This window comes from Vulpes lagopus, chromosome 14 (assembly GCF_018345385.1).
Source record: "Vulpes lagopus strain Blue_001 chromosome 14, ASM1834538v1, whole genome shotgun sequence".
Taxonomy (NCBI): Eukaryota; Metazoa; Chordata; class Mammalia; order Carnivora; family Canidae; genus Vulpes; species Vulpes lagopus.
In genome coordinates, this window is record NC_054837.1 from 16,715,687 (window position 1) to 16,737,558 (window position 21,872).

At 46.6% G+C, this 21,872-nt stretch overlaps 1 protein-coding gene across 1 annotated transcript in view; it reads right to left on the minus strand.

Annotated features, from left to right (window-relative positions):
- Positions 1-442: 442 nt before the first annotated feature.
- Positions 443-21,872, minus strand: part of SEZ6L (seizure related 6 homolog like) — a 188,376-nt gene continuing 166,946 nt past the window's right edge. The window contains exons 13-18 of the mRNA XM_041729298.1: positions 21,106-21,297; positions 14,577-14,771; positions 9,328-9,360; positions 7,353-7,467; positions 4,719-4,821; positions 443-2,795 (exon numbers count right to left, since the gene is read on the minus strand). Of these exons, the coding sequence (XP_041585232.1) occupies positions 2,766-2,795; positions 4,719-4,821; positions 7,353-7,467; positions 9,328-9,360; positions 14,577-14,771; positions 21,106-21,297 (668 nt within the window). The 3' untranslated portion in view covers positions 443-2,765. The remainder of the gene's footprint in view (positions 2,796-4,718; positions 4,822-7,352; positions 7,468-9,327; positions 9,361-14,576; positions 14,772-21,105; positions 21,298-21,872) is intronic.

Below are 21,872 nucleotides of genomic sequence, written 5' to 3' on the forward strand. Positions count from 1 at the left end.
TGTTGGCTAAATAATTCTACTCCTCCCTACCCCCTCCAAAAAAGCAAAAAGATGAGCTCCAAGCTGAAGAGGATCGAGAGTGTGCATTTTTAAAGCACAGAGCGGTAGCTGACAGATACAGCTTATATGAATTAGCATGTAATACACACCATCACATGCATTCTTTGAAGCTCGAAATCTCTGTAAACGTATTTCCCCACTGTTTTAAAAACAAAGAGTGGCTTGTAGGAAGGTTCAGTTGGGTTCTCGAGTTGCTCAAGATTGTATCCTGTTCAAAAATATTTAATCCCAATGGGTTTTTAACATTGATCTTATAAAAACAGACACGTATGAGCTGAAATGAGATGCCCGGTATCTTTTTGGCACTATTATCATGTTTTTACCTTTACATATTACAAATACACATTCAGATATCCTAAAAAGAAAAACAGACACCAATCTGTCTTTTCAATCACACTGTACATTGCCAAGCTCACACAATCCATCTTTAGGCGAAAATAAACTTTTAAAACATGTTATAGGTGCTGTACTACTAAGACAAAACAAAGACATTGGAATCTTAAAAAAAAAACAAAACAAAACAAAAAAAGAAAAAAAAAAAACAAAACCAAACAAACCCCAAAACAAAATGCCTTTTCTATCCCTCCAACAGCCAATAAAGATTCTTGGGCTGTGGCCTGCCCACTTTTAGGGAATAGGATTAGAATAAAGATTTCATATTTTGTCAGTTTTGACGAAAGGCAAATGTTTAGTCTGCACGTAACCATAGCGTGTTCTAAAATTAAACATCATTAATAGAGTTCTTCATTCCACATGACTCAGGGTTAGGGTTAGAATAAGCATCAAATAGAAATAAAAGCAAAGACTGGATTCTGCTTTGAAAAAAAAGTTATATTATTTGCATTGTTGGACCTTCTGTAAACATGACTTTGCTTACTAATAGTCTGGAACGATTCTCTTCTGGGTTCTTTTTGGTTTTGTTTTGTTTTGCATAAAATGGGGTGGGTTTTGGGTGGCTGGAAAGCAGCCTTCAATTATCTCTTGCTGTGCATCAGGAATGCATGCCATAAGGATCATTTCTGGCAGAAGGAAAGTATTGGGGCTCAGATCCCTCAAGACTGAAGTCTGAACTTCTGGCCAGGGGGAGGCTCTGTGTGTGTCAAAGCCAACTGCCCTACCCTGCTCCAGACCTGCCTAGACAAGCTACCAAAATACAGACTCCCAGACATTCTCTCCATGGCATGGCTGCCAGAAAGGTCTTTTCTTGTTTGAAAATCAGGCAATGTCAAATAATTCTAGAGAGCCTGGGAGAGTGCCAAAGTGGGATCCAGAAGCACTAACCCTACCTTCTCTGAGTCACCGGCCATCACTAGGGAGGTGACGGACCCAGGGAGGCAAATTTACTTTATGTGTGCTATTCCTTCCACGTATCCTCAACCCCTGCCTTTTCTTTTTACCTGTATTTAGAGAAGAATGTTCCTGAGAGCCACACACTCACCAGCCCCTCTGGGCTGGAGTGAAAGGACCCTGATAAAATCTGAGGATGCACATGGGATTAAGGAGGTTTATGACTTCCCTTCTGCCCTGAAACTCCTCCTTCTGTCCTCCCTGGGGTTCGAATTGTATGACGAGGACTGTGTAGTGGCTTTAAACCTACCTGTTCCCCACTCCTCTGCCCTTCCATGGTCAGCATGCACGCCAACGTGCAACATCTGGACAGAACTTCAGAGGACAGAAAAGCAGTTTCTTCTCATAGGACCCTTCCTTCTGAAATGCTTGATCGCAAAAATATTCTGACACCTTTTAGAGAAATGGTGCACGTGAGTCTCCCTTATTTTGAGGGCTCAGGTGTTTCAGTGCTCCAGGAAGACAAACCGAGCTCATCTCTGGATTTCAGGGCACGGCACCTCCCCACCCCAACACCAACCCTTGTAACTACGCGGGTGAAGCTCCCCATGAGGATCTACTGTCACAGCTTGAGGGTGGCCTTGCTGAACAGAGCGATCAATTCTGGCCCTTGTAGCATCTATTACCTTCCCTTTCATTGTTGATGGCGTGTCAAAGGAAAGAACATTTTATTAACTTGATCCCCTGACTCGGTGTTTTCCCTCACCCTGCACTTCATCTGAGTTCTCCAACCTCTCATCTACACTGAAACATTTTGTGAGTCTGCCAGCATCCAGCGAGGCCAGGGTGGCAGATGAGCAAGCTCCTGGAGGGAGGGAGGGGATGGGGCAAGACCTGCTACAAGCTGAGAGCATTGGAAGAGCAAACCTGGGATTGGTTTTGGAGCAGACCTGTTCAAACTGAAGTCTGACCCAAGTCACTCCATCAAGAAATACCCATTCCAACCTAATCTTGGGGCTTGGATTTGTCCTAAAAGCACCATGGGCATGGATCCCAAAAGCGTGCAATTTGGTGCAGCCATAGCATGGCACGGCTGATGGAGAAACCCAGTTGCTCTTGTTTTTTTTTTTTCCCTTTGCTGCCATGTTGGTCATTTTGCAGGTCTTCCACCTGCCTTCAGAAATGAGACGGTCACACGGATTTGGCCACAGCTGCAACACCTCCAACCACACCTATTTTTGATTTTAAATATAATAAATACAGCGAAGAAAACAGTGAATCTTCAATAAAGAGTCTAAAGAAAAGACAGACAACATTCTGGGGTTTCAATCAAATGCCATGTGGTCTCTGGATGAATTTCTCGAGGAGGTTGTAGTTGAGTTCCTATCTGTGAGTTCCCCTCTCAAGCGTAGCTCTCTTTAAATGGAAACTTCATACTCCCTGGTTTCCTGCAAGAGACAGAAGCACAGATGGGGTCAGCCCTTGGGTGGTGGAGCCACAGGCAGAGCGTGGCTTGATAGCTGGTAGTCCCTGCAAGGAGGTGAAGAATGTGGAGAGCAGAGCAGAGTCACCTGGCCAACAACGTGCCGATCCCAGATGTGTGAGTGAGAACGGCCGAGCCAGCGTCATCCCCCAGCTGCAGCTGGCTGAAAACACCACCCCACAGACTTTTGAGCAAATTACCCCTTGTTGCTATGAGTGACTGAGTTTCAGAATTATTTGTTACTCAGCTTTATCATAGTGCTGGGTAACTGACACATTATACCAATAAGTAGTAATAAGATCTAGTTTCTTAAAACAGGGGGTCATAGGGGAAGGGAGGGAAAAAGAAAATAAGACAAAATTAGAGAGAGAGAGATGAATCATAAGAGACTCTTAGGAAACAAACAGGGGTGCTGGAGGGGAGTTGAGGGGTGATGGGTATTAAGGAGGGCACTTGATGTACTGAGCACTGGGTACTATATGCAACTGATGAATTACTGAACTCTACATCTGAAACTAATGATACATTGTATGTTAACTAATTGAATTTAAATAAAATAAGTTAAAAAAGAGATGTAGTTTCTGAAGTGCTCTTTTTTTTTTTTTTATCAGCTTGACCTTCTTTTCAGATTTGGAAACACAGTATACAGAATATAAAATAACATACGATGTCTTCTTAGCGGTGCCGTATCTAAAATGACCAGGACATGTGGGTGGCAACCACTTCATTTTCTCCAATATCCAACAAGGGTGAATAATATTCTCCAGGCCTCCAAGGCAGAGGAACAGGGACATATAAGAAGGCAGAGGCTTGGCCCTGGAAGAGGTCATTTGTCACATGCTTTGGTGGAGGTCTACTGTTGCTCTGCTGGGTCAGCACAGGTAAGTAAGGGTATCAATGGTGGGTGGGAATGTGGAGGGAAGACTCGAAGGTAGCGGCCCCCCCCCCGCCCTGTTCTCACCTCCTGGTGATCACCTTCTTGCATGATCCCCTTTCCGAAAGTGTGGGGAGGATCCCAAATGTGCTAGGATGTCTTGGCCATGTGTCTTAGTGCCCTGACCAAATTTTTCATGGTCCCTAAAACTGATGATTTGTTATAACCATCCCACTGGCATATTTGTTTGAGGTTCAAGGGAGGCGGGTAATAGAATGACTAACGGCATCAGTTTGATTTGTATCCTGGCTCCAGGCTGTGCTTTAGGCTGTGCGCAGCCTTGGCCGAATCATTTTTTTCGTCTCTCTGACCCTCAGTATCGTCATCAGTCAATCAGGGGTAACTGCAGAACGTACGACGGAGTTGCAGGGATTCAGGGAACTTCTGGGTTTAAGATGCCCAGCTCGTGGTACATTTTCTTGTTATTATTATTCAGCTCTGTCTCCTTTGGAAGACTATAAGCTCATTAATGGCTGGACCAGTCTGTCTGGTTCACGACTGCATCTCTGGGTAGCTCAACACCAAGTCTGCACCTGAGTGTGTTGGAATGTTACGTGCTGCCGTTCAATACAGAGTGGAGTTCAGTCATCTGGGGGATGCCACCCACTGCCACCAGCCTCCCCGGGGCGGGGGTGCAGGTTCTGGCCCATATCGGCTGTCTCTCCTTGGGTCTTTCTTTGGTGCAGCCCCTTCTTTCTGTGATCGTTCTGCCCAGAGTGATTGGCCATCCAGGCTTGTCATCGGCAAGCAGAGAGAGCTGGGTTCCTCCAGCGGTTACCCCCCCAGCGGTCACGGTGGGGATGGGACAGAACCACTGGCCATGCCTTTCTGCCAGGGGCATCGTGAGCAAGAGGAAAGGAAACTTTCAGTTTTGATGTCAGTGCATTCAGAGCAGACAGAGAGGGAGGCACTGGATGGGCAGGTGGGGGGCATGGAGAAAGGAGACCAACTCACCCCTGTCTCATAAATGGGGTTGTCAAACTCGGTTTCCACGGTGATCTGGCTGTAGGGGTGTGAGTACATCAGAGGCAGGCGGAGGCTGGAGTAATAGCGACATCTGGAGAAGGGAGAGCAAAGGAGAGAGGAGTCACTAGTCCCAGAGCGGAAGACATCATGCAACACCCAAGGGGAACAGCTGGTCGGGGCCCCTTACACAAATGCCAAGGAGTGGTGTGGGAACAGCCTCTCGAGGTGAGGATCCACATGGGTAAGCTCTGAAATCATGACTGCCCTCAACTTTTAAAAAACATTTTATTTATTTATCCATGAGAGACACACAGAGAGAGGCAGAGACGCAGACAGAGGGAGAAGCAGGCTCCATGCAGGGAGCCCAATGTGGGACTCGATCCCGTGACCCCAGGATCACACCCTGGGCTGCAGGCAGATGCTCAACCACTGAGCCACCCAGGCGTCCCTGCCCTCAACTTCTAACCCAGTCACTGACAACTAAAGCCTCAGTACCTCCCTTACTGGGGAGGAGTGGAGCCCAGCTGGTTTTCACCTGGAAGGTGATTCGAGGCCCTCTTTCATGTAGGGTGACAACGGCAAAAATGAGCATTTACTGAGCACCTACTATGTACTGTGTTGCCTCAGAGAAACCTTCTCTGACAACCTATTTAAAAGGTGGTTCTTCTATTACCATACCCTATCTCTCTCCTTCGTTATGCTCATCAGTGTGTTATATATAATTTGTATATTTCTGGGGGTCCCAGGTGCCTCAGTGGTTGGGCATCTGTCTTTGGCTCAGGTCATGATCCTGGGGTCTTGGGATTGAGTCCTGTATCGGGCTCCCCGCAGGGAGCCTGCTTCTCTCTTTGCCTGTGTCTCTGCCTCTCTCTGTGTGTCTCTCGTGAATAAATAAATAAGATCTTTAAAAAAATGTGTATTTTTCCTGTCCCCCTACAATCCTGTGGACTCCACAAAAAAATGGAAAAAATGATATTGAGCAGATACCTGCCTCAGGACCTTTGCACATACCGTTTATCTGCCTAGAATCCTCCTCTTCCAGATATTTGCATAAGTTACTTGTTATTGGTTTTAAGTCCTTACTCAGCTGTCATTTCCAGTGAGGAGTCCTCTTTGAAAGTTGATCACTACCTCTACCCCAGTTCCCTTTTGCTCTCTTCACAGCTTTCTTTTCTCCCTGCATTTACCACCTCCTAATGTACACAGTTAATCCTTGAACAGCACGGGTCTACTTATATTCAGGTGCAGGTCCACTTATATGTGGATTTTTTTTATAAATATACTACACTCCTGCAGGTGTATTTTCTCTTCCTCTTGATTTCCTTTTTCTTTTTAAAAAAGATTTTATTTCTATATTAGATATATATATGTATATATATATATATATATAGAGAGAGAGAGAGAGAGAGAGAAAGAGAGAGAGAGAGAGAGAGAGAGAGCACAAGTTGAGGAGGGAGAGGCAGAGAGAGAGGGAGAAGCAGACTTCCCACTGAGCAGGGAGCCTGATGTGGGACTCAATCCCAGGACCCCAGGATCATGACTTGAGCCGAAGGCAGACAATTAACCAACTGAGCTACCCACGCGCCCCCCTTATGATTTTCTTAATAACATTTACTTTTCTTTAGCTTACTTCATTGTAAGAATATGGTATTGGGGTGCCTAGGTGGCTCAATTAGTTGAGTGTCTGACTCTTAATTTCGGCTCAGGTCATGATCTCATGGTGTGGGGAGTCCGTGCTGGGCATGGGGCCTGCTGGGAATTCTCTCTCTCTCCCTCTGCCCCCATCCCCCCATGCTCACACTCTCTCTTGCTCTCAAAAAAAAAATACTGTATATAATACATGTAACACAAAAAATATATGTTAACTGACTGTTGATGTTATCGGTAAGCCTTCTGTCAATGGTAGGCTCTTGATAGTGAAGTTTTCAGGGAGTCAAAAGTTAAATATGCAGATTTTCAACTCACTTGGTGTCTGCGCCCCTAACTCTTGTGTTGTTCAGGGGTCAACTGTTACTTTTTGAACATACTTTACTTGTCTATCTTCTTCCCATTAGAACCTGGGCCCTGCATACCAATGATCTCCTTTTGCTTTGTTCACAGTGATGTTCCTAGAAACGCCCCCCCCCCAAAAAAAACCTTCCCAGCACATAGTAGGTGTTCAATAATTGTGAATTTGAATGAATTAGTGAATATCCTAGCCATGGCTTAATATTTTCCTTCCTTACTGCAGGCAAGTTCCAGGATCCTCAAGAGGCAGGACAACGTCCGGTATGTATTAGATGGTCCACACGTTTGTGGAGTAAGTGAATGAATGAATGAATGAGTGAATGGAATCAATGTCAGTGTGTGCCTGGCAATGCAAAATACTGTCTGTCCCACTAAACCACAGCTCCTTGAGCTCAGGGGTAGGGCCTGCTTATCTGCTGCTGCATCCTCAGCCCTCCTGCCTCGGAGGGGTGGGCGGTGCTCAGTAGGAGTATTTCTCCCAGAGCTGAGTTGAATCACATCATCTACAGGCACACCAATGCCACCAGCCCCAAGTTACACATGGAGAGCCTGTCTTCCAGTGCGCTGGCCATTGAGTGGATGGCAGCCCCCCACCCCTGCCCGGAAGCCCCCTACCTGGTGATATAAATGTAGGCTCCTCCCAGCAGTAAGGAGATGATGAGGACTGGGATGAAGATAGCCAGTGCCATATTTCCTCCTTCCAGCGATGTCTCGGCTGCCGCTTCTGCTACTGAACACAGAAGCCAGTGAAGCCCTCAGAGTCTCATGCCCTCAGGCCGCCTGGGTACCTGGCTCCCAGGTGAGCACCTGCCTTTCCAGTTCTGCACTCATTCAAAGAGCTGGTTGGCATCAAAAGCCTTAGCTGTTGGGCAACCATCCCCAGAGGGGAGAAGAGGCAGAGAGTAGAGCAAATGGGATGGTTCTTTGCAGCGAAGCCCAGATCCATCCTTGGGTGGGGTGGTCATGGGCTACCAAGAATTACTCTTTGAACTCCTGGTGATACCATGCCCATTTGAGGGGTGTGTGGCTGCAGTTGAAATCTGGTTAAAATCCAATTCAAGGAGAGACTTGGAGAAAATGTCATATATACTAACTGGAGAAGGCAGATTTGTTCGATATTCCATGGGTAAGAGAGAGCTTGTTGCACTCAGACTGGCAGGTGCCTCCCAGAGCTGCTCTATCAGACCCTCCAGGAGAGGACGCTGCACCCCCCAATGACACCCCAACTCTGAAGACCCAATTTTGATTTCAGAGACTATGGTCGTACCATCTTGGCTTCACCCAGATCCTCCCACTGCCTCCCACTGGTTTGTGGAAATTGTAAGAACTATAATAGCTGTTGGGGGGTTCTGGAGGCATCTTCCCGGCACAGCTTGAAGGGAGACCCTGCATTTCCTCCAGACATTCCTACTCAGGTTTTCTCTGCCATTTCTCCACGGCCATGGCCAACAGAGCTCGGCTGTACGCCAATCTATAATCCATTAACTGCCACTCTATGGAGTCTGAAAAAATCGATGCTAACCCATGGCAAATGCATGAGCACAAAACATTACGCTGGCACTCATAATCTCTGAGCAACCCAGGCCTTTGAGACGTTCTCATGGTTCATTGGTCTCCAAAAGGCAGCAAAGGGATGGCCTGAATAGACGCTAATGCCACGAAATGCCCCCTCTTTTCCCTGCAGAGTCGCTAATACACGCTCCTCCTCTGTGCTTACACTTGAGCCCCGGCTCTGCCTGTTGGGATTAAAATGTCATCGGTTGCAAAGGAGAGCAGCTAATGACACGTAATTCGCATAGCCCCACGTTCAGAGTGAATGATTTATTGTCAGAAAGCTAAGTGACTCCAAAAATAATAATAAAAACTGCTTCATTGGTTATAACTTTTTAAAAATAAAAAATGAAACAAAAATACATAAATATTTCATGACACCACAGCCTGGACGAGTGGTTTGGTACCAAAGTGAATGGAGGTTAAACAGAATGCGGAGTGTTTTATGTAGGGAAGGGGTGGCAAGGAAAAGGAAACACAAAATGAAAACCGAAACAAAATCCTGGCCAGCTTTTACTGTCTGTTCCCCATAAATAATTCTCACCTGGGAGTTCCTAATAGGAGGAGAACAGAAAGCAAGGAGGATACAGGGACAGGTATTTGGGGAAAGAGAAAGACCAAGGAAGAAATGGACCACAGAGCATCCCCCCCGGCAGAACTCTCCCCCCTGAAGCCAGGTGGGTGCTCCGCATGGAAGGTGAGGCGTCGCTAGACTTAATTCCCCCAAACAGCACCACGTGGGTGAAAATTGGTGTAGTGGGGCTGTGCCTTTCTCAGGCATGTGCACCCTCAGATTTTTTTTTTTTACCCCAAGAACAGAACGGCTGGAAAATCTCTTTCAGGTCATAGTTAGGACTCTAGGTTACAAATTCAGTGGTTTGTTCCTTTTAAAATGTTTTATTTTGAAATTATCTTCGGTAGTGAGAAGACAGAATTTCTGCTTATTTTTTTAGCACCTGGAGAAGGACATGCAAGGACCTGCCCTTGTTTTCTGCTATTAGCTTGATTTATTGGATTTTTTTTTCATTACGGAACTCACCTTCTAATGCGTGTTCAAAGCTGTCTTGATTAACTGAAAGGGAAATTGGAAGCATTGGTTAATGTCGAGTGAATCCACTCTGCATGAAATGGAGCCAAAAAATTAGGAGCAAAAGCCTGTGCCACGTTTTGCTGAAGTTAGTGCTCGGCTTTGGTTTATCTTGGGTTCCTGGAATTAGTGGAAGTGCCTGGACATATTCCTTTCCTAGGTTCCTGAGAGATCACGACACAGATAGGAAAGAAACAAGGACAGCAAGAGTCACTGTGATTAATTACTGAACACTCACCATATGTCAGATACTGTGCCAAGAGCTTTATGTATGTATTTGCTCATTTACTCCCACAACAATCTCACTAGGTAGATACTATCATCATCCCCATTTTACAGACAAACGGGTTCAGAGAAGTGAAGCAACTTCTCTGACCTCACACAGCTTCTGAGGGACGAAGGCAGCTCTAAACCCAGACTGCTCGACTTTCTCCAGACTCTGCTCTTAATTACGTAGTTCTGCTCATTTTCATTGTTCTCTGTGTAGGACAAAAGTTGATGAACAGTGAGGCTCACGATAAAGCCCCAAATCCAAAATCCAGCCAGAGCTGAAACTGTTTTCCTGCTTTGAAACATGTGTTTATATGAACCTTTCTCGTTTCACTTCTATTCTGTATTTAATTTGACTATTATTTGTATTCCCTGTATAACAATTTCCATTCCTGCCACAGACTAGAACTCTCTGGAAGTCATTCACTTCCTCATATTCCCTATAAAACGTCTCTGGAAGTTCAAGATGATGGGACTGGCATTTCCAGGCTTTGGCACCAAAGACAACATGGTAGCTGAGCACAAAAATATACCCGCACGGATGGGTTTCAAAGATGCAAAACCTCAGATGCTTAGACAAACAGACTGCATTATAAGAGGGTGGCAGGGGACAGCCACCAAAGGCCCAGCCGTATTCATGTCCTAATACTAAGACTTCCTAATTTGTGCCTTGGCCAATGTCATTCTTTGACATTGGTCATCAACATGTGACGCCAAAAGAATGAGTTGAAAAGCTAGGTTACTAACTAACTAAACCGCAGATTATCTCTGGAGCTAGGGCATCAGGACAATGGAGAGATTGAGACAGATACTTTCCACCTAGACATGAGCGGGACTTTGGTTGCGTGTCTGGGAGTGTGTGAACTCCTGCTAAATCTCGGAGCCAGAAGAAAGCCTTGAAACTTGTGTTGCTTGGAGTGTGGTCAGTAGCACCCTGGTGCACATGCTAAAATGCAGCCTCGCAGGCCCTGTCTTTTATTTCACACAAAGAGAAACCAAGATCAGGGAGGGAAGGTAGCTCCTCCACGGTCATGCAGGTGGTCCACAGCCCGGCAGGCTGAAGCCTGGGGTCGCTGAGTCCCAGTCAGGTGTCCTTACATTGGAGCTTGGTCACTTTGCCAACTGCAGACCACAAAGCCATGCACCCTATTTTTTTTTTTGGAAGACTAGGTGATTTGTCATTTCCTTACAAAGTCACGGGGTCTCAGGACTAGCAGTGGAGAGAAGAGGAAGATGAAAGCATCCCCCAAGATCCCTTCCTGCCAGAAACTCTATCATGCCTGAGGAAGAAAGTGAGGGGCAGAGAGCCACTCACTTGCTGGAGCTTCAAGGGCTCTCCTATCTTAGAACATAGAAGCTTCAGGGATGCGATACTGAGCATCTTTGATCCTTGTCTCTAGTGTATTTTCGGATGGCAGTTCCACCTCCCCATCGGATTGGCAACATCAAAAAAAATTAATAACATCTAGCACTGGCAAGGATGTGGGGGTTAAAGGACATTATCACACATTATTGGGGAGGTGGAGCATGAATCCCTACAGTTGTGAAAAAGAATCTGGCGAAGTCCACAGGAACTCAGCATCCACAGATCTTTGTCCACACCATCAATCCCACTTGGAGGAATCAGTCCTATCTGATGAGAAACATCAGCACCCAAAGATTCACGGGCAAGGAGATTTCTGGGAGGAACTGAGACAAAACAAGCAAGAAATCGGAAAAGAGCCAGTAGATCCATCCACAGAGGAAGGACCGGATGCATGAGGCTGTGGAATGCCGGGCAGCAATTAATAAGATAAGGCCGAGCTCCATTTTTTTCTTCTTTCCAACTTGACAGATGGGTTGTGATAAATGGGGAAAAGCGAGACACAGAATACGTCTGGTATGAGGCGTTTGTACTTGGCAGCAAACAAACACACCCTGCCCCCTCTTTGCAGCCCTGTCTACTCGTGGCAGTCCACTCACGGTGATCAGTGCTGGCTTCCCAGGAGGAATGGAAGTGATGGAGAAAGGAAGGAAAAAGCCCCCAGTGCCTCCTTGGCAATTCTGGGTCCCTCTACTTTTGCATGAGACACCTTTCGCAGCTAATCCAAAAAGGAATAGAAACAATCAGGGAGCAGATCGTGCATAGAAGTAAAAAATGGCCCTTCCATGGTATCCTTACTTAGATTTCTCTTTTTTTAAATTTTATTTATCCATGAGAGACACACAGAGAGACAGAGACACAGGTAGAGGGAGCAGCAGGCTCCCTGCAGGGAGCCTGATGTGGGACTCGATCCCAGGACTCCAGGATCATGCCCTGGGTCAAAGGCAGACGCTCAACCACTGAGCCACCCAGGTGTCCCCTTACTTAGATTTCTTAAAAACAAACCCTACCAATTTCCCTCCATGCAGAACACTTACCCACAACATCGGATCAACTTCTATTAACATCCATGTAGCAGTTAGAATGCTTACAGGGAATCTTTCCCTGGGGAAAACATCCCAATGTTTGAACCCTACAAAGCAGATTTCCTGTGCTATTGAAAAAAAATTCAAACACAGGGCTGGACTTTGTCAAAAACTATGGCAACGAAGAGGAAGATGGCAGTTGTCTTAAATCCCAGTTGCCAATTTCTTATTTTTCTCTGCATTTCAACAGGATCCCTTGTCCTCTTATTAGAACTACTTCTATATGGTCTTTGACCTCACAGGACGGGTCACTGCTTGATTGGAGGTGAGAATACACAGCACTTCTATGCCAGTGTTTCCCGCACTTGCCTGATGCTAAGACTCACTGCTGGTGCCAGTGACACCAGTCCCCTGGCACCTGCCCTAGACCTAGTGAACAGCATCTGCCCTCCAGGGGCCCAGACACCTGTTTGTATTTATACCCTACATTTGGAAACCACTGCCGTAAGTGGTTCTCAAACTTAAAGCGCATTTGAGCAACCCAGGGCTTGTTAAACTGCTGATTTCAGGGTTCTACTCCTGAATCAGTGCTCCTAATTTTATAGATCTGGGGTAGTAGATTCAAGAATGTGTTTCAAATAAACAGTCTGGGTGATTCTAATTCTGAAGTGACTGGCAGGTTGGAGGCTACCAGCCTAACAGCTCTGCAGTCTACCCTGCAGGTAGCCCGCTGGGGAAGAGGCAGGGAATTTACAATCAGGAGATGTGGGTTCAAATCCTAGATTTGTCGTGTAACAGCTGTGTGGCTCTGGGAAAATCACTTAACTTCTCTGAGCCTCTCCTTTTGTAACTGTAAAATGGGTAAGATGCCTCATCTATCTTAAAGTGTGGTCCTGAAGTTTAAGTGAGACAATTCAGGGAAAAAATACATTTAAAAAACGGAGGTAAATTTCACATAATATAAAATTAACCATTTGGTGGCATTTAGTACATTCACGATGTTGGGTAGCCATCACTTCTATCTGGTTCCAGAACATTTTCATCACCCCTAAGAGAAAACCTTGTACCAACAAAGTAGTTGCTTGTTTTTCCCCTGGCCCTATGATAGCCACCAATCTGCTTCTTGTCTCTATGGGTTTACTGGTTTGGGATATCTCATATCAATGGAATCATAGGATATGTGATCTGGCTTCTTTCCCATAGCGTTATGTTTTCTTTTTTTTTTTTTTAAAGATTTAAAAAAATTTGTTAATGAGACACACACACGCACACACACACACACACACACACAGAGAGAGAGAGAGAGAGAGAGAGAGAGAGACAGAGACAGAGACAGAGACACAGGCAGAGGGAGAAGCAGGCTCCATGCAGGGAGCCCTATGCGGGACTCGATCCTGGGACGGATCATGCTCTGGGCCGAAGGCAGACACTCAACTGCTGAGCCACCCAGGCGTCCCAGTGTTATGTTTTCAAGGTCCATTCAGGCTGTGGCAGGTGTCCGCACTCTGTTCCTTTTCAGAGCTGAATAATATTCCCGTGTGGTTACGCTACATTTTATTTATCCATCCCCCAGTTGTTGGACATTTGGATAGTTCCCACCTTTTGTGAGCAACGCTGCTATGAATATTCACGCACAAGTGCTGGTGCGAATACTTGTTTGCAATTATTTTGCGCATCTACCTAGGAGTAGTAGTGCTGGTCAGAGAGCATTTGTAAGGCTTAATGCTGACGTTCATGATAAAGCATTTGGGGAATCCATTGACGTTATGGGTTCCCAGGTAGAAATGTAAAATTCCATGATGTCTCTGTCCCTGCTGGGGAGAGAATTCAGAGCTTTCTGACTTTTTCTCAAAAGGGATTAATGCCATAAAAGGTTCGATGCCTAAAGCATCAACTGCATTTAGGATATTGTTATTAATCGCACACTTCAAAGACCCAGATAAATGGATCCAAATCTCACTGGGTATGTCAAAACTTAATTTCAATGATGAGTGTCTCACTGATTCTAAAATACGTTTTCCCTCTTTACCATCTCCCGGATGGGAGGGGGAAGAGGTCTTGCAACCGATGGCGTGTTAACCCGCTGTCAGCAGGTGGCGCTCACACTGCCTGTGTGCGAGCCATCCTCCAGCGCCCCATCTTCAGTGTCTGGAGAGGCTGTGAGCAGCTGGAGAGACCACCCCAGAGGCAACAGGGGAGCAGTCGTAACCCTTGGGAACCAGGTGGTTGTGAAAACGGGGTGCAGGAGGGGGGGGATGTTTAAGCCATGTAGCTGCACCAGGAGTCAAAAGCAGAATGGCTCTCCATGACAAAACTCTAAGCTTGAAACACAGCTTTTAGTAAGCAAAAATAAAAATACTAAGCCAGGAGAAGGCATTGTGCCATTGCTTAATTGGCAGCAATTTTTTTTTTTTTTGGTCTTTCTTAGCGGTGCAGAAAATAATGGCAGTATCTTAGATTTAATGAGAATAGTAACAAGAAGCCAGGCCTGACATCCATCTCTTGGTCCCTCCACCCCCAGGGTCACGGACAGGTTTCTTTACCTTTACAAACGGGCAGTGGCCCATTCCAGTGGGATGGCTGTCCCAGGATGCATCGGATGGTCACTTCGCCCATGAGCTCAAAGCCTTCGTAGCACATGAAGGTGAGGGACTCTCCTGGCAGGTAGAGCCGCTTGTACAGGATCTGGTACCCGTTTTCAGGTAAGCCGGGGTTGTCGCATGCCAGGGACTCCTCCGCTGAAATGCAAGCCCAGAACAGCTCTGATGAGATCCTGCAAATCTTGGGGGACTCCCACTCCCAGCCTGTCCGATCTGGCTTTGGCCAGCCTTGCCAGTACCATCTGTGTTCCCCTCACCTCCAGCGGTTTCCCATTCCTCAGACTCACCTCCCTGTCTATGGGTGCACATTACACATGGGTACAGTTGAATGTCCTGGGCTATGGAATCTGGGTTCAAATCTAGGTTATACTACATACTCGCTGTGTGACCTCCAGCAAGGGCCACAACCTCTCTGAGCCTTGATTTTCCTCATCACTAAAATGGGAATAATAGGAGTATCTTTGTCCTGGGGCTTTGGAAGATGAAATTAGATCCTGAGTGTAAAGTGCTTAGCATGTTCTTGGCAGGTCATGGCAGTGTTGTTAAATTATGAAATGTTCCTCTTGCTCCTCAACTTACACCTTACCTGCCCACCTGGCCTGGACAAGTCTGGTCTTTCAATACTCAGTCCTTATTCCCCCACCTCCAAGGAGTTTTCCCAGGTGCCCTCCATCCCTCATAGAGTCACTCATCTTCCTAGTTCTTCCTTCACCCCAGCACTAAACACGCTGTATTGTATTGAGTTATTTAATATCTGTTTTCCTCATGGGAGATGAATCTGTTAGGGTGTGCTTGAAGCCCAGGGTCTGCTCTGCAGTAGGACTATCATACACGATCCTAAATTATACAGTAGGAGCATCATAAAAGACATCCGGCAGCTTAAGACATACTGGAGAGTTGAGCCCATTTCCGATTTAGCCTATTCCAGGCTCTGGACCCCATCTTTCCCGCCTGTTACATAACTGGATTGGACCAAGACCCCATCCTTAGCTGAAATGTGGCTGGGCGATGACATTCCCACTCCAAGGAGGTACCCAGACTTTGAAATAAGATCATCTAAGGCAGGTTCTCTCAACCTAGACGCTCCTGGCTTTTTGGGCCGGGTAATTCCTTGTGGTGGAGTCATCCGGTGCCTTGTAAGATGCTGAACCACATCCCTGGCCTCTATCCACTCGATGCCAGTGGCACCTGTCAGCTCTTGTGTGACAACCGAACATGCCTCCAGGAATTGCCATTGGCAAGTGTCTCCTGGGGAGCAGAGTCACCCCTGGCTGAGAACCACTGATCTCAGCTTTTAAACAATTCTGGTTGTAATCCTGGTGAAGTCATCCTGTTCTTTCTCGGGAATACAACTGAGTTGGACTGGAGGTCTTAGTAACAATCGCAAATCCACCCTCATTTCCATTTTCCTCCCCAGGTCTCCCCTCTCCTTAACTATAGGGGGAAAATATTTTTGGAGCACGTTTGAACAAAATGTCAACATCAGGTTCCCCAGTTTATTGCTGTGAACGGTTTGTAAGATGCCCCATAAGTAGTGAAGCCTGAAACCGTGTGGTCATTAGCAACCAGTGTTATTTGAGCACTTACTGTATGCCACACACATGGTTATGAGCTTCTGTATTTATGGTCGCCACGGTCATCTTTTTTGATGAGGACGCTGGTTTGTCCCAAGTCACCCAGCTGGCAAGTGGCAGAGCTGGGATGCAAACACGGACCCCCTGGGTTTGAAGTCCGGTGCAGTTAATGTCTGTGGTAGCGGAGGGGGGGCGGGAGGCCAAATCCCCTGGGCTGTCATGAATTCCTCTGAGCTATTGCTTTCTCAGAGACAGGAATTTCTAAATGAGGATGGGGCACCTGGGGAGAACCTAGCAAGGGAGCCAAGGTGAGGCCGCTGGGGACGACACATCAGGCCACAGTCTGGCCATGTGGGCTCTGCCCCTGTCAGGAAATCTATTAGTGGTGTTCTGAGGGCAGGGCTGCGATGAACCAGGGCCTCCTGGGGAATCCCTAAGGACCTCCCTGGGGAGCCCCCTTAAATCCTTCCTGAATTTGTAGGCTTTTCATCACTTTTGGTGGTGCAGTTTATGTCTCCTGGATGGGAGCCTCAGGAGTCAGGTACTACTTCTGTCGCCATCAAAGAAGAGAAGTTGCAACAAATACCCCATTAGTACTGCCAACAATATCAATGACAGTAATAGTAGCAAGTACTGTGGTTTCTTGAGCCTGCTGGGCCTGAGGGCTGCAAAAACCCATTGGATACAATCCTGGCAAGTGAGTTATGTATTCAGTTCTATGAACAGATAAGGATCACTTCAATAAGCTGCCACAAGTGTTGTGATCGATGCAACTATAGGAGCTTACAGGAAGAGAAACATGACCTAGCCTAGACAGTCAGGGAGGCCTTCCTAGAGGAGGTGACGCTGGGGATTCATTGCTATTTGCTTCATAGACCTGTCTTTCCTCCTCCCATCTCCAACAGACCCCAGGCTCCATGAGAATGTGGATTATGTCTGCTTATACACTGCTGTATTTTTAGGGCTTTGCACCACAGTTTCCAAACCATGTACCGAGGCACCCTGGGGTGCCACCATAAACAGCAGCCCGCTGAGATTTTTCAAAGATTTGAGGAGACAAAGGAACATCTCTCAGACCCATGTGAATGGTTCTCACATTAGACAGAACTACATTCCTTTTGATGATGCCTCAGCTTTGCAAAGCTGGGTTTTCTGCTTAAAAGAAAGAGCTCTGATAAAATCAATTGGAACAGAATGAAGGTGGCAGAGTCCAGTGTGATGCTGAAATCTGAGAAATTTGGCAGAGAGGCCAAGAGGCATCCACACCCCTGAAGCTGCGATTCTAGTTAATTAAGAATGCAATGAAAATCATGGGGTGCCTGGGGAGCTCAGTTGGTTGAGTCATCCAACTCTTGATTTCAGCTCAGGTCATGGTCTCAGGGTTGTGGGATCGAGCCCCATATCGGTGTCCCCGCTCAGCGTAAAGTCTGCTTGAGATTCTCTCCCTTTGCTCCTCCCCCTGCTCTCTCTCCTCTCTCTTTCCCTAAAATAAATACAATCTTTAAAAAATGCAATAAAAAATAAAATCTTATAGTATGTGCACTACTTTTTCAAACGGCTACTAAGTCGTCAGGATATAGTTCCTTGTTAAGTTGTTTGGATGTAACTACTTAACGAATGGGACTGTTACGTATTTTGGCCTAGGATATTTACCAAATAAATTCCTGAGATGCCAAGGGTACTGTGAGTTGAGAAAGTTTGGGCATGCCTGTGCCTGCATTTGGAAGCATTTTTTGAATAATTGAATGAGTTACTTCCAAATGCCCTGCTTGGTAGGAAGTATCATTTCTTTTTCACAGCTGAGGGCTTTGAGGCCCAGAGAGGGCAAGCTACTCACCCAAGGTCACCCCGCAGAGCTGGGGGTGTATGTCTGGCTGTGAATTCCAGACACTTCCTTCTATCTATGCTTGACCTGTCAGTTCTTGAAGGAGTGAAAAGACATGGTTGTGAGTCCCAGCTGGACCAAACTCTGGCCTTGAGGAAGACACTGGGAACAGAAGTTGGAGACATCCAGAGCTTTTACAGCTGGCTCTGTCTGCTTCATGAGCTTGTGGGTGGAAGATCTTTGTCAGGAGTAAAGCACTGGAGCTTTGCTCAGAAGCTGGGACTGCAGAGGGTGAGGTAGGAAAACACTGCTGTTGGGCTTAGTCTGGCTTCCGTCGGAATCCTGGGTTCTCCCCTTCCCTGCTGTGCAGCCTCAGGAAAGCTGCTCACCCTCTCTGGGCTTCCTTTGCCTGCTTTTATGTGGACACAGGTGCCACCCATACAGTTTCAAGAGTGTTAAATGCACTAATGCTGGGGAAGGGCTTGGGATGCTGACAGTGGGGCTGTAACCCTTGTTCAGCAGAGGAAACACCGGAAAGCTGTGGATGCCTAACAAACTCATCCTTAAAAACACCCTCAGAACCCGAATACAACCTGCCTCTCTCTCTGACACCCCACCCCCACCCCACTCCTGCTGTCAGAACTGACCATCCTCTTGCCTCCCATCTCCTGCCAGTCTCGCTTGCCTGTAATGAGGCTGGAAGCACATGCCGGGTTCCTCTTTGGGCTTCTGGGAGGATCGCATGTCTCCTGACACCCAGCCTGGCTCGTGACTCATTAGCGCGGGTGTCAGGGAAGCCGTCACAACTGAGATTCCAGGGTACGGCAGCCCCGGAGGGAGGGAGGCTTGTGTCTCTGAAACCCAGCAACCAGCACAGCCCAGAGGGTCTTTGGAGGCTGTGCCTCATTAGCGAAGTGACTTTTCTTTCTTTTTTTTCTTTCTTTTAAATGATATCTCCACCTTTCAGTACTTTTCAATAAGCTTTTATTTTTAGCTTCTCATCTCTGGGTCTCTGCAGCTTGACTGGCTTAGGCAGCTTCTGATCGCCCTTACCGTCACCAGCAGGGTATGGGAACCGCACTGGTGTTCTGGGCTGACTTAGCAGAGTGTACCTGACCGGGAGGCTTTGAACAACAGAAATGCACTGTCTCACAGCTCTGGAGCCTAGAAGTCCCAGGTCAGGGTGGCTTTCAAGGGCCACACTCCCTCCGAATTCTGGGAAGGAAGGATCTGTCCTTGTTTCCTTCCTTCTAGCCTCCAATGATGGTAGCTGGCAATTCTTGGTGTTCCTGGACTTGCAAGCACAGACCCGGGCATGCCCCCTGGGTCTCTGTGTTCAAATTTCCCTCTTATGACGACACTGGTCACTGCGTTGGTGCCCATCCTAATCCTGCAGGACCTTACCTTAACTGAATTACTGCAAAGCCCCTAATTCCAGAAAAGGTCCCAGTTATAGTACTGAGTTTGGGACTTCAGTATCTTTTGGGAGACACAATCCTCCCCATAATCCACTGTGAACTCAGCCCAAAGGTCTGGGGTGAGGGGTTAGGGCCATAGGCTGCAATTTCGTTGGGACACCCCTATAGGGGCTTGTCCCCTGCCATCTATAGTGAGATATGTCGGGGCAAGGCTGGTGGCCCTGGACTCCAAGACTGGAATCCCAGCTCTGCTCATGGAAAAGTGTTGTGACCTTAATCACATGTCCCTGTGAGTCTCAGCTGCTTTTATACACACTCCTATACATGCACACACACATACTCACACCTATACATTCACACACACATATAATGTGTTTAGCAGTGTGTTTTAGACATTCAATAAACAATAACTACTGTTATCTATTTTCCCCTCTGAGCTTTGGTTTTCTTAGTACATTTGCACGCACACACATAGATACATACACGCCACCCACACATGCACAATACATTCACATATAATGTGCTTACTATGATGTCTTACACAATCATTAACTAATAATCATTATTAGCTGTAAAAGGGAGCAGATGTGTCTTATGTCTGAATTACCCATCAACTGTACAGTGTTTTACCTCCGAGATGCCCTTAGCTCTGAAATTCTAGGATCCTGCTAAAGAGGTGGATGGGGACCCAGGGTGTGAGGTCCAAGATTCCTTGTTCCATGTGAACGCGGAATAAAAATGTCCCCCTTTTCCATGCAGGAGACTTTAATTTTAGTTTTGATGTAGCCCTACTGGCAGCTCGAGCTGGCTATAGCCTTCATGGAGCTGCTCAAAACACACTCAGACAAAATATTAGCGCAGCTGACAGTTTCTCGAATCTACATACTGCGTGAGGCTTTGCTCCTTCTGTGTTACCTCCTGTTTTCTCTAAGCAATGGTTCTGATCCCTCGCTGCACATTGGAACCCCTGGGTGGGGGCTTTGAAAAACCTCACTGCTCGTGCTCCGCCCCAGACCAGGAGCACCAGAATCTCTGGGGTCTTAAAACTTCCCTGGTGATTTCATGAGCAGTCAGTCAGGCTGAGCCCCCTGGACTACGGCTCTCTGCCCTCTCTCCTTGGCAAGAAGAGTAATTCCTCCCTTGTCAGAATGACTTTGGAAGTCTTTCTTGATTCTTTATGATTAAGAAATCCCTAAAGTCTTTTCTTAATCAAATATTTGCTTTAGGGGCTTCACATAGATAAAACTAAAGAGAGTTTAAATACACTGATTTCATGTCCTGTGGATGGCTTGATTTTCTGCAGAGTCAGACAGGTCCACTATTAACACCAATGATTTCACTATCTGAACCTTAGTATCCTCTTCTTGCAATGGAGACAGCAGTGCCTTGCTCACAAGGCCACTCGAGGCAGGTGGGTGGGACATTCGGTAAAGGACTTAGCACAGTGCCCAATAAATTTACTGTAAATTGCCCAATAAATGTTCTAGTATGCATGCCTTCGGTCTGCCACCCATGGTCCTGGGGGTAGTAATAGCAGTAAGTGCTCTTAAAGAGTGGAATGTCTCCTTCCAGCAGCCCAGCCCTCCACCATGAAGAAGTGAGCCTCCACTGGCATCAACTCAACAGATGGCATCAAGTCAACAGGTAGGACTCACAAACACAGTGGGGCAGGCGTGACGTCCAGATGGGTGTGCCAGTCTCGCGGCTGTAGCAGGTCAGAAGAGAGCTGCCTTCCAGCACAAAGCCGGGGTTGCATGTGTATTGGATGGTGGTGCCCACCAGCAGCACAGGATCTGAAATTAAGCGGGTCGAGTGGTCCACTTCTCCAGGGTCGGTGCAGTACATAACTGCGGACAAAATCAGATCGAGAGGGTGTTAGGGCTCTTGATGATCACAGGTTTGCTGAGAACTATAGAATGATCTGGCCAAGTTTCCTAACTTTGTTCTTTTCCTGTTTGGAAAAGAACTGCATCTGAGCTCTTCAAAAGGGCCAGGATGAAAGAGAGCTGAGTTTAACTCCACGTATAAGAAGTAGCTCAAAGAAATGTTTGCATCAGGACTCCAAGACCTATGTACGAGGTTGTACATTGCACCATTATTTGCAATGGTTAAAAAAAAGACAAAAAAAAGAGAAACAATTCAGATTGTTTAACAGGGGAAGAGTTCAATGCAGAACAGCTGTTGTATGAAATCCTGAGCAACCATTAAAGAGTGAGGTGACCTTCACTGCTTTTATTGTGCCTGTATATATAAAACAAGCATCCTTGTTTCTTTAAAATTTTTTTTAAAGATTTATTTATTTATTTATGATAGACATAGAGAGAGAGAGAGAGGCAGAGACACAGGAGAAGGGAGAATCAGGCTCCATGCCGGAGCCCGACGCGGGACTCAATCCCGGGACTCCAGGATCGCGCCCTGAGCC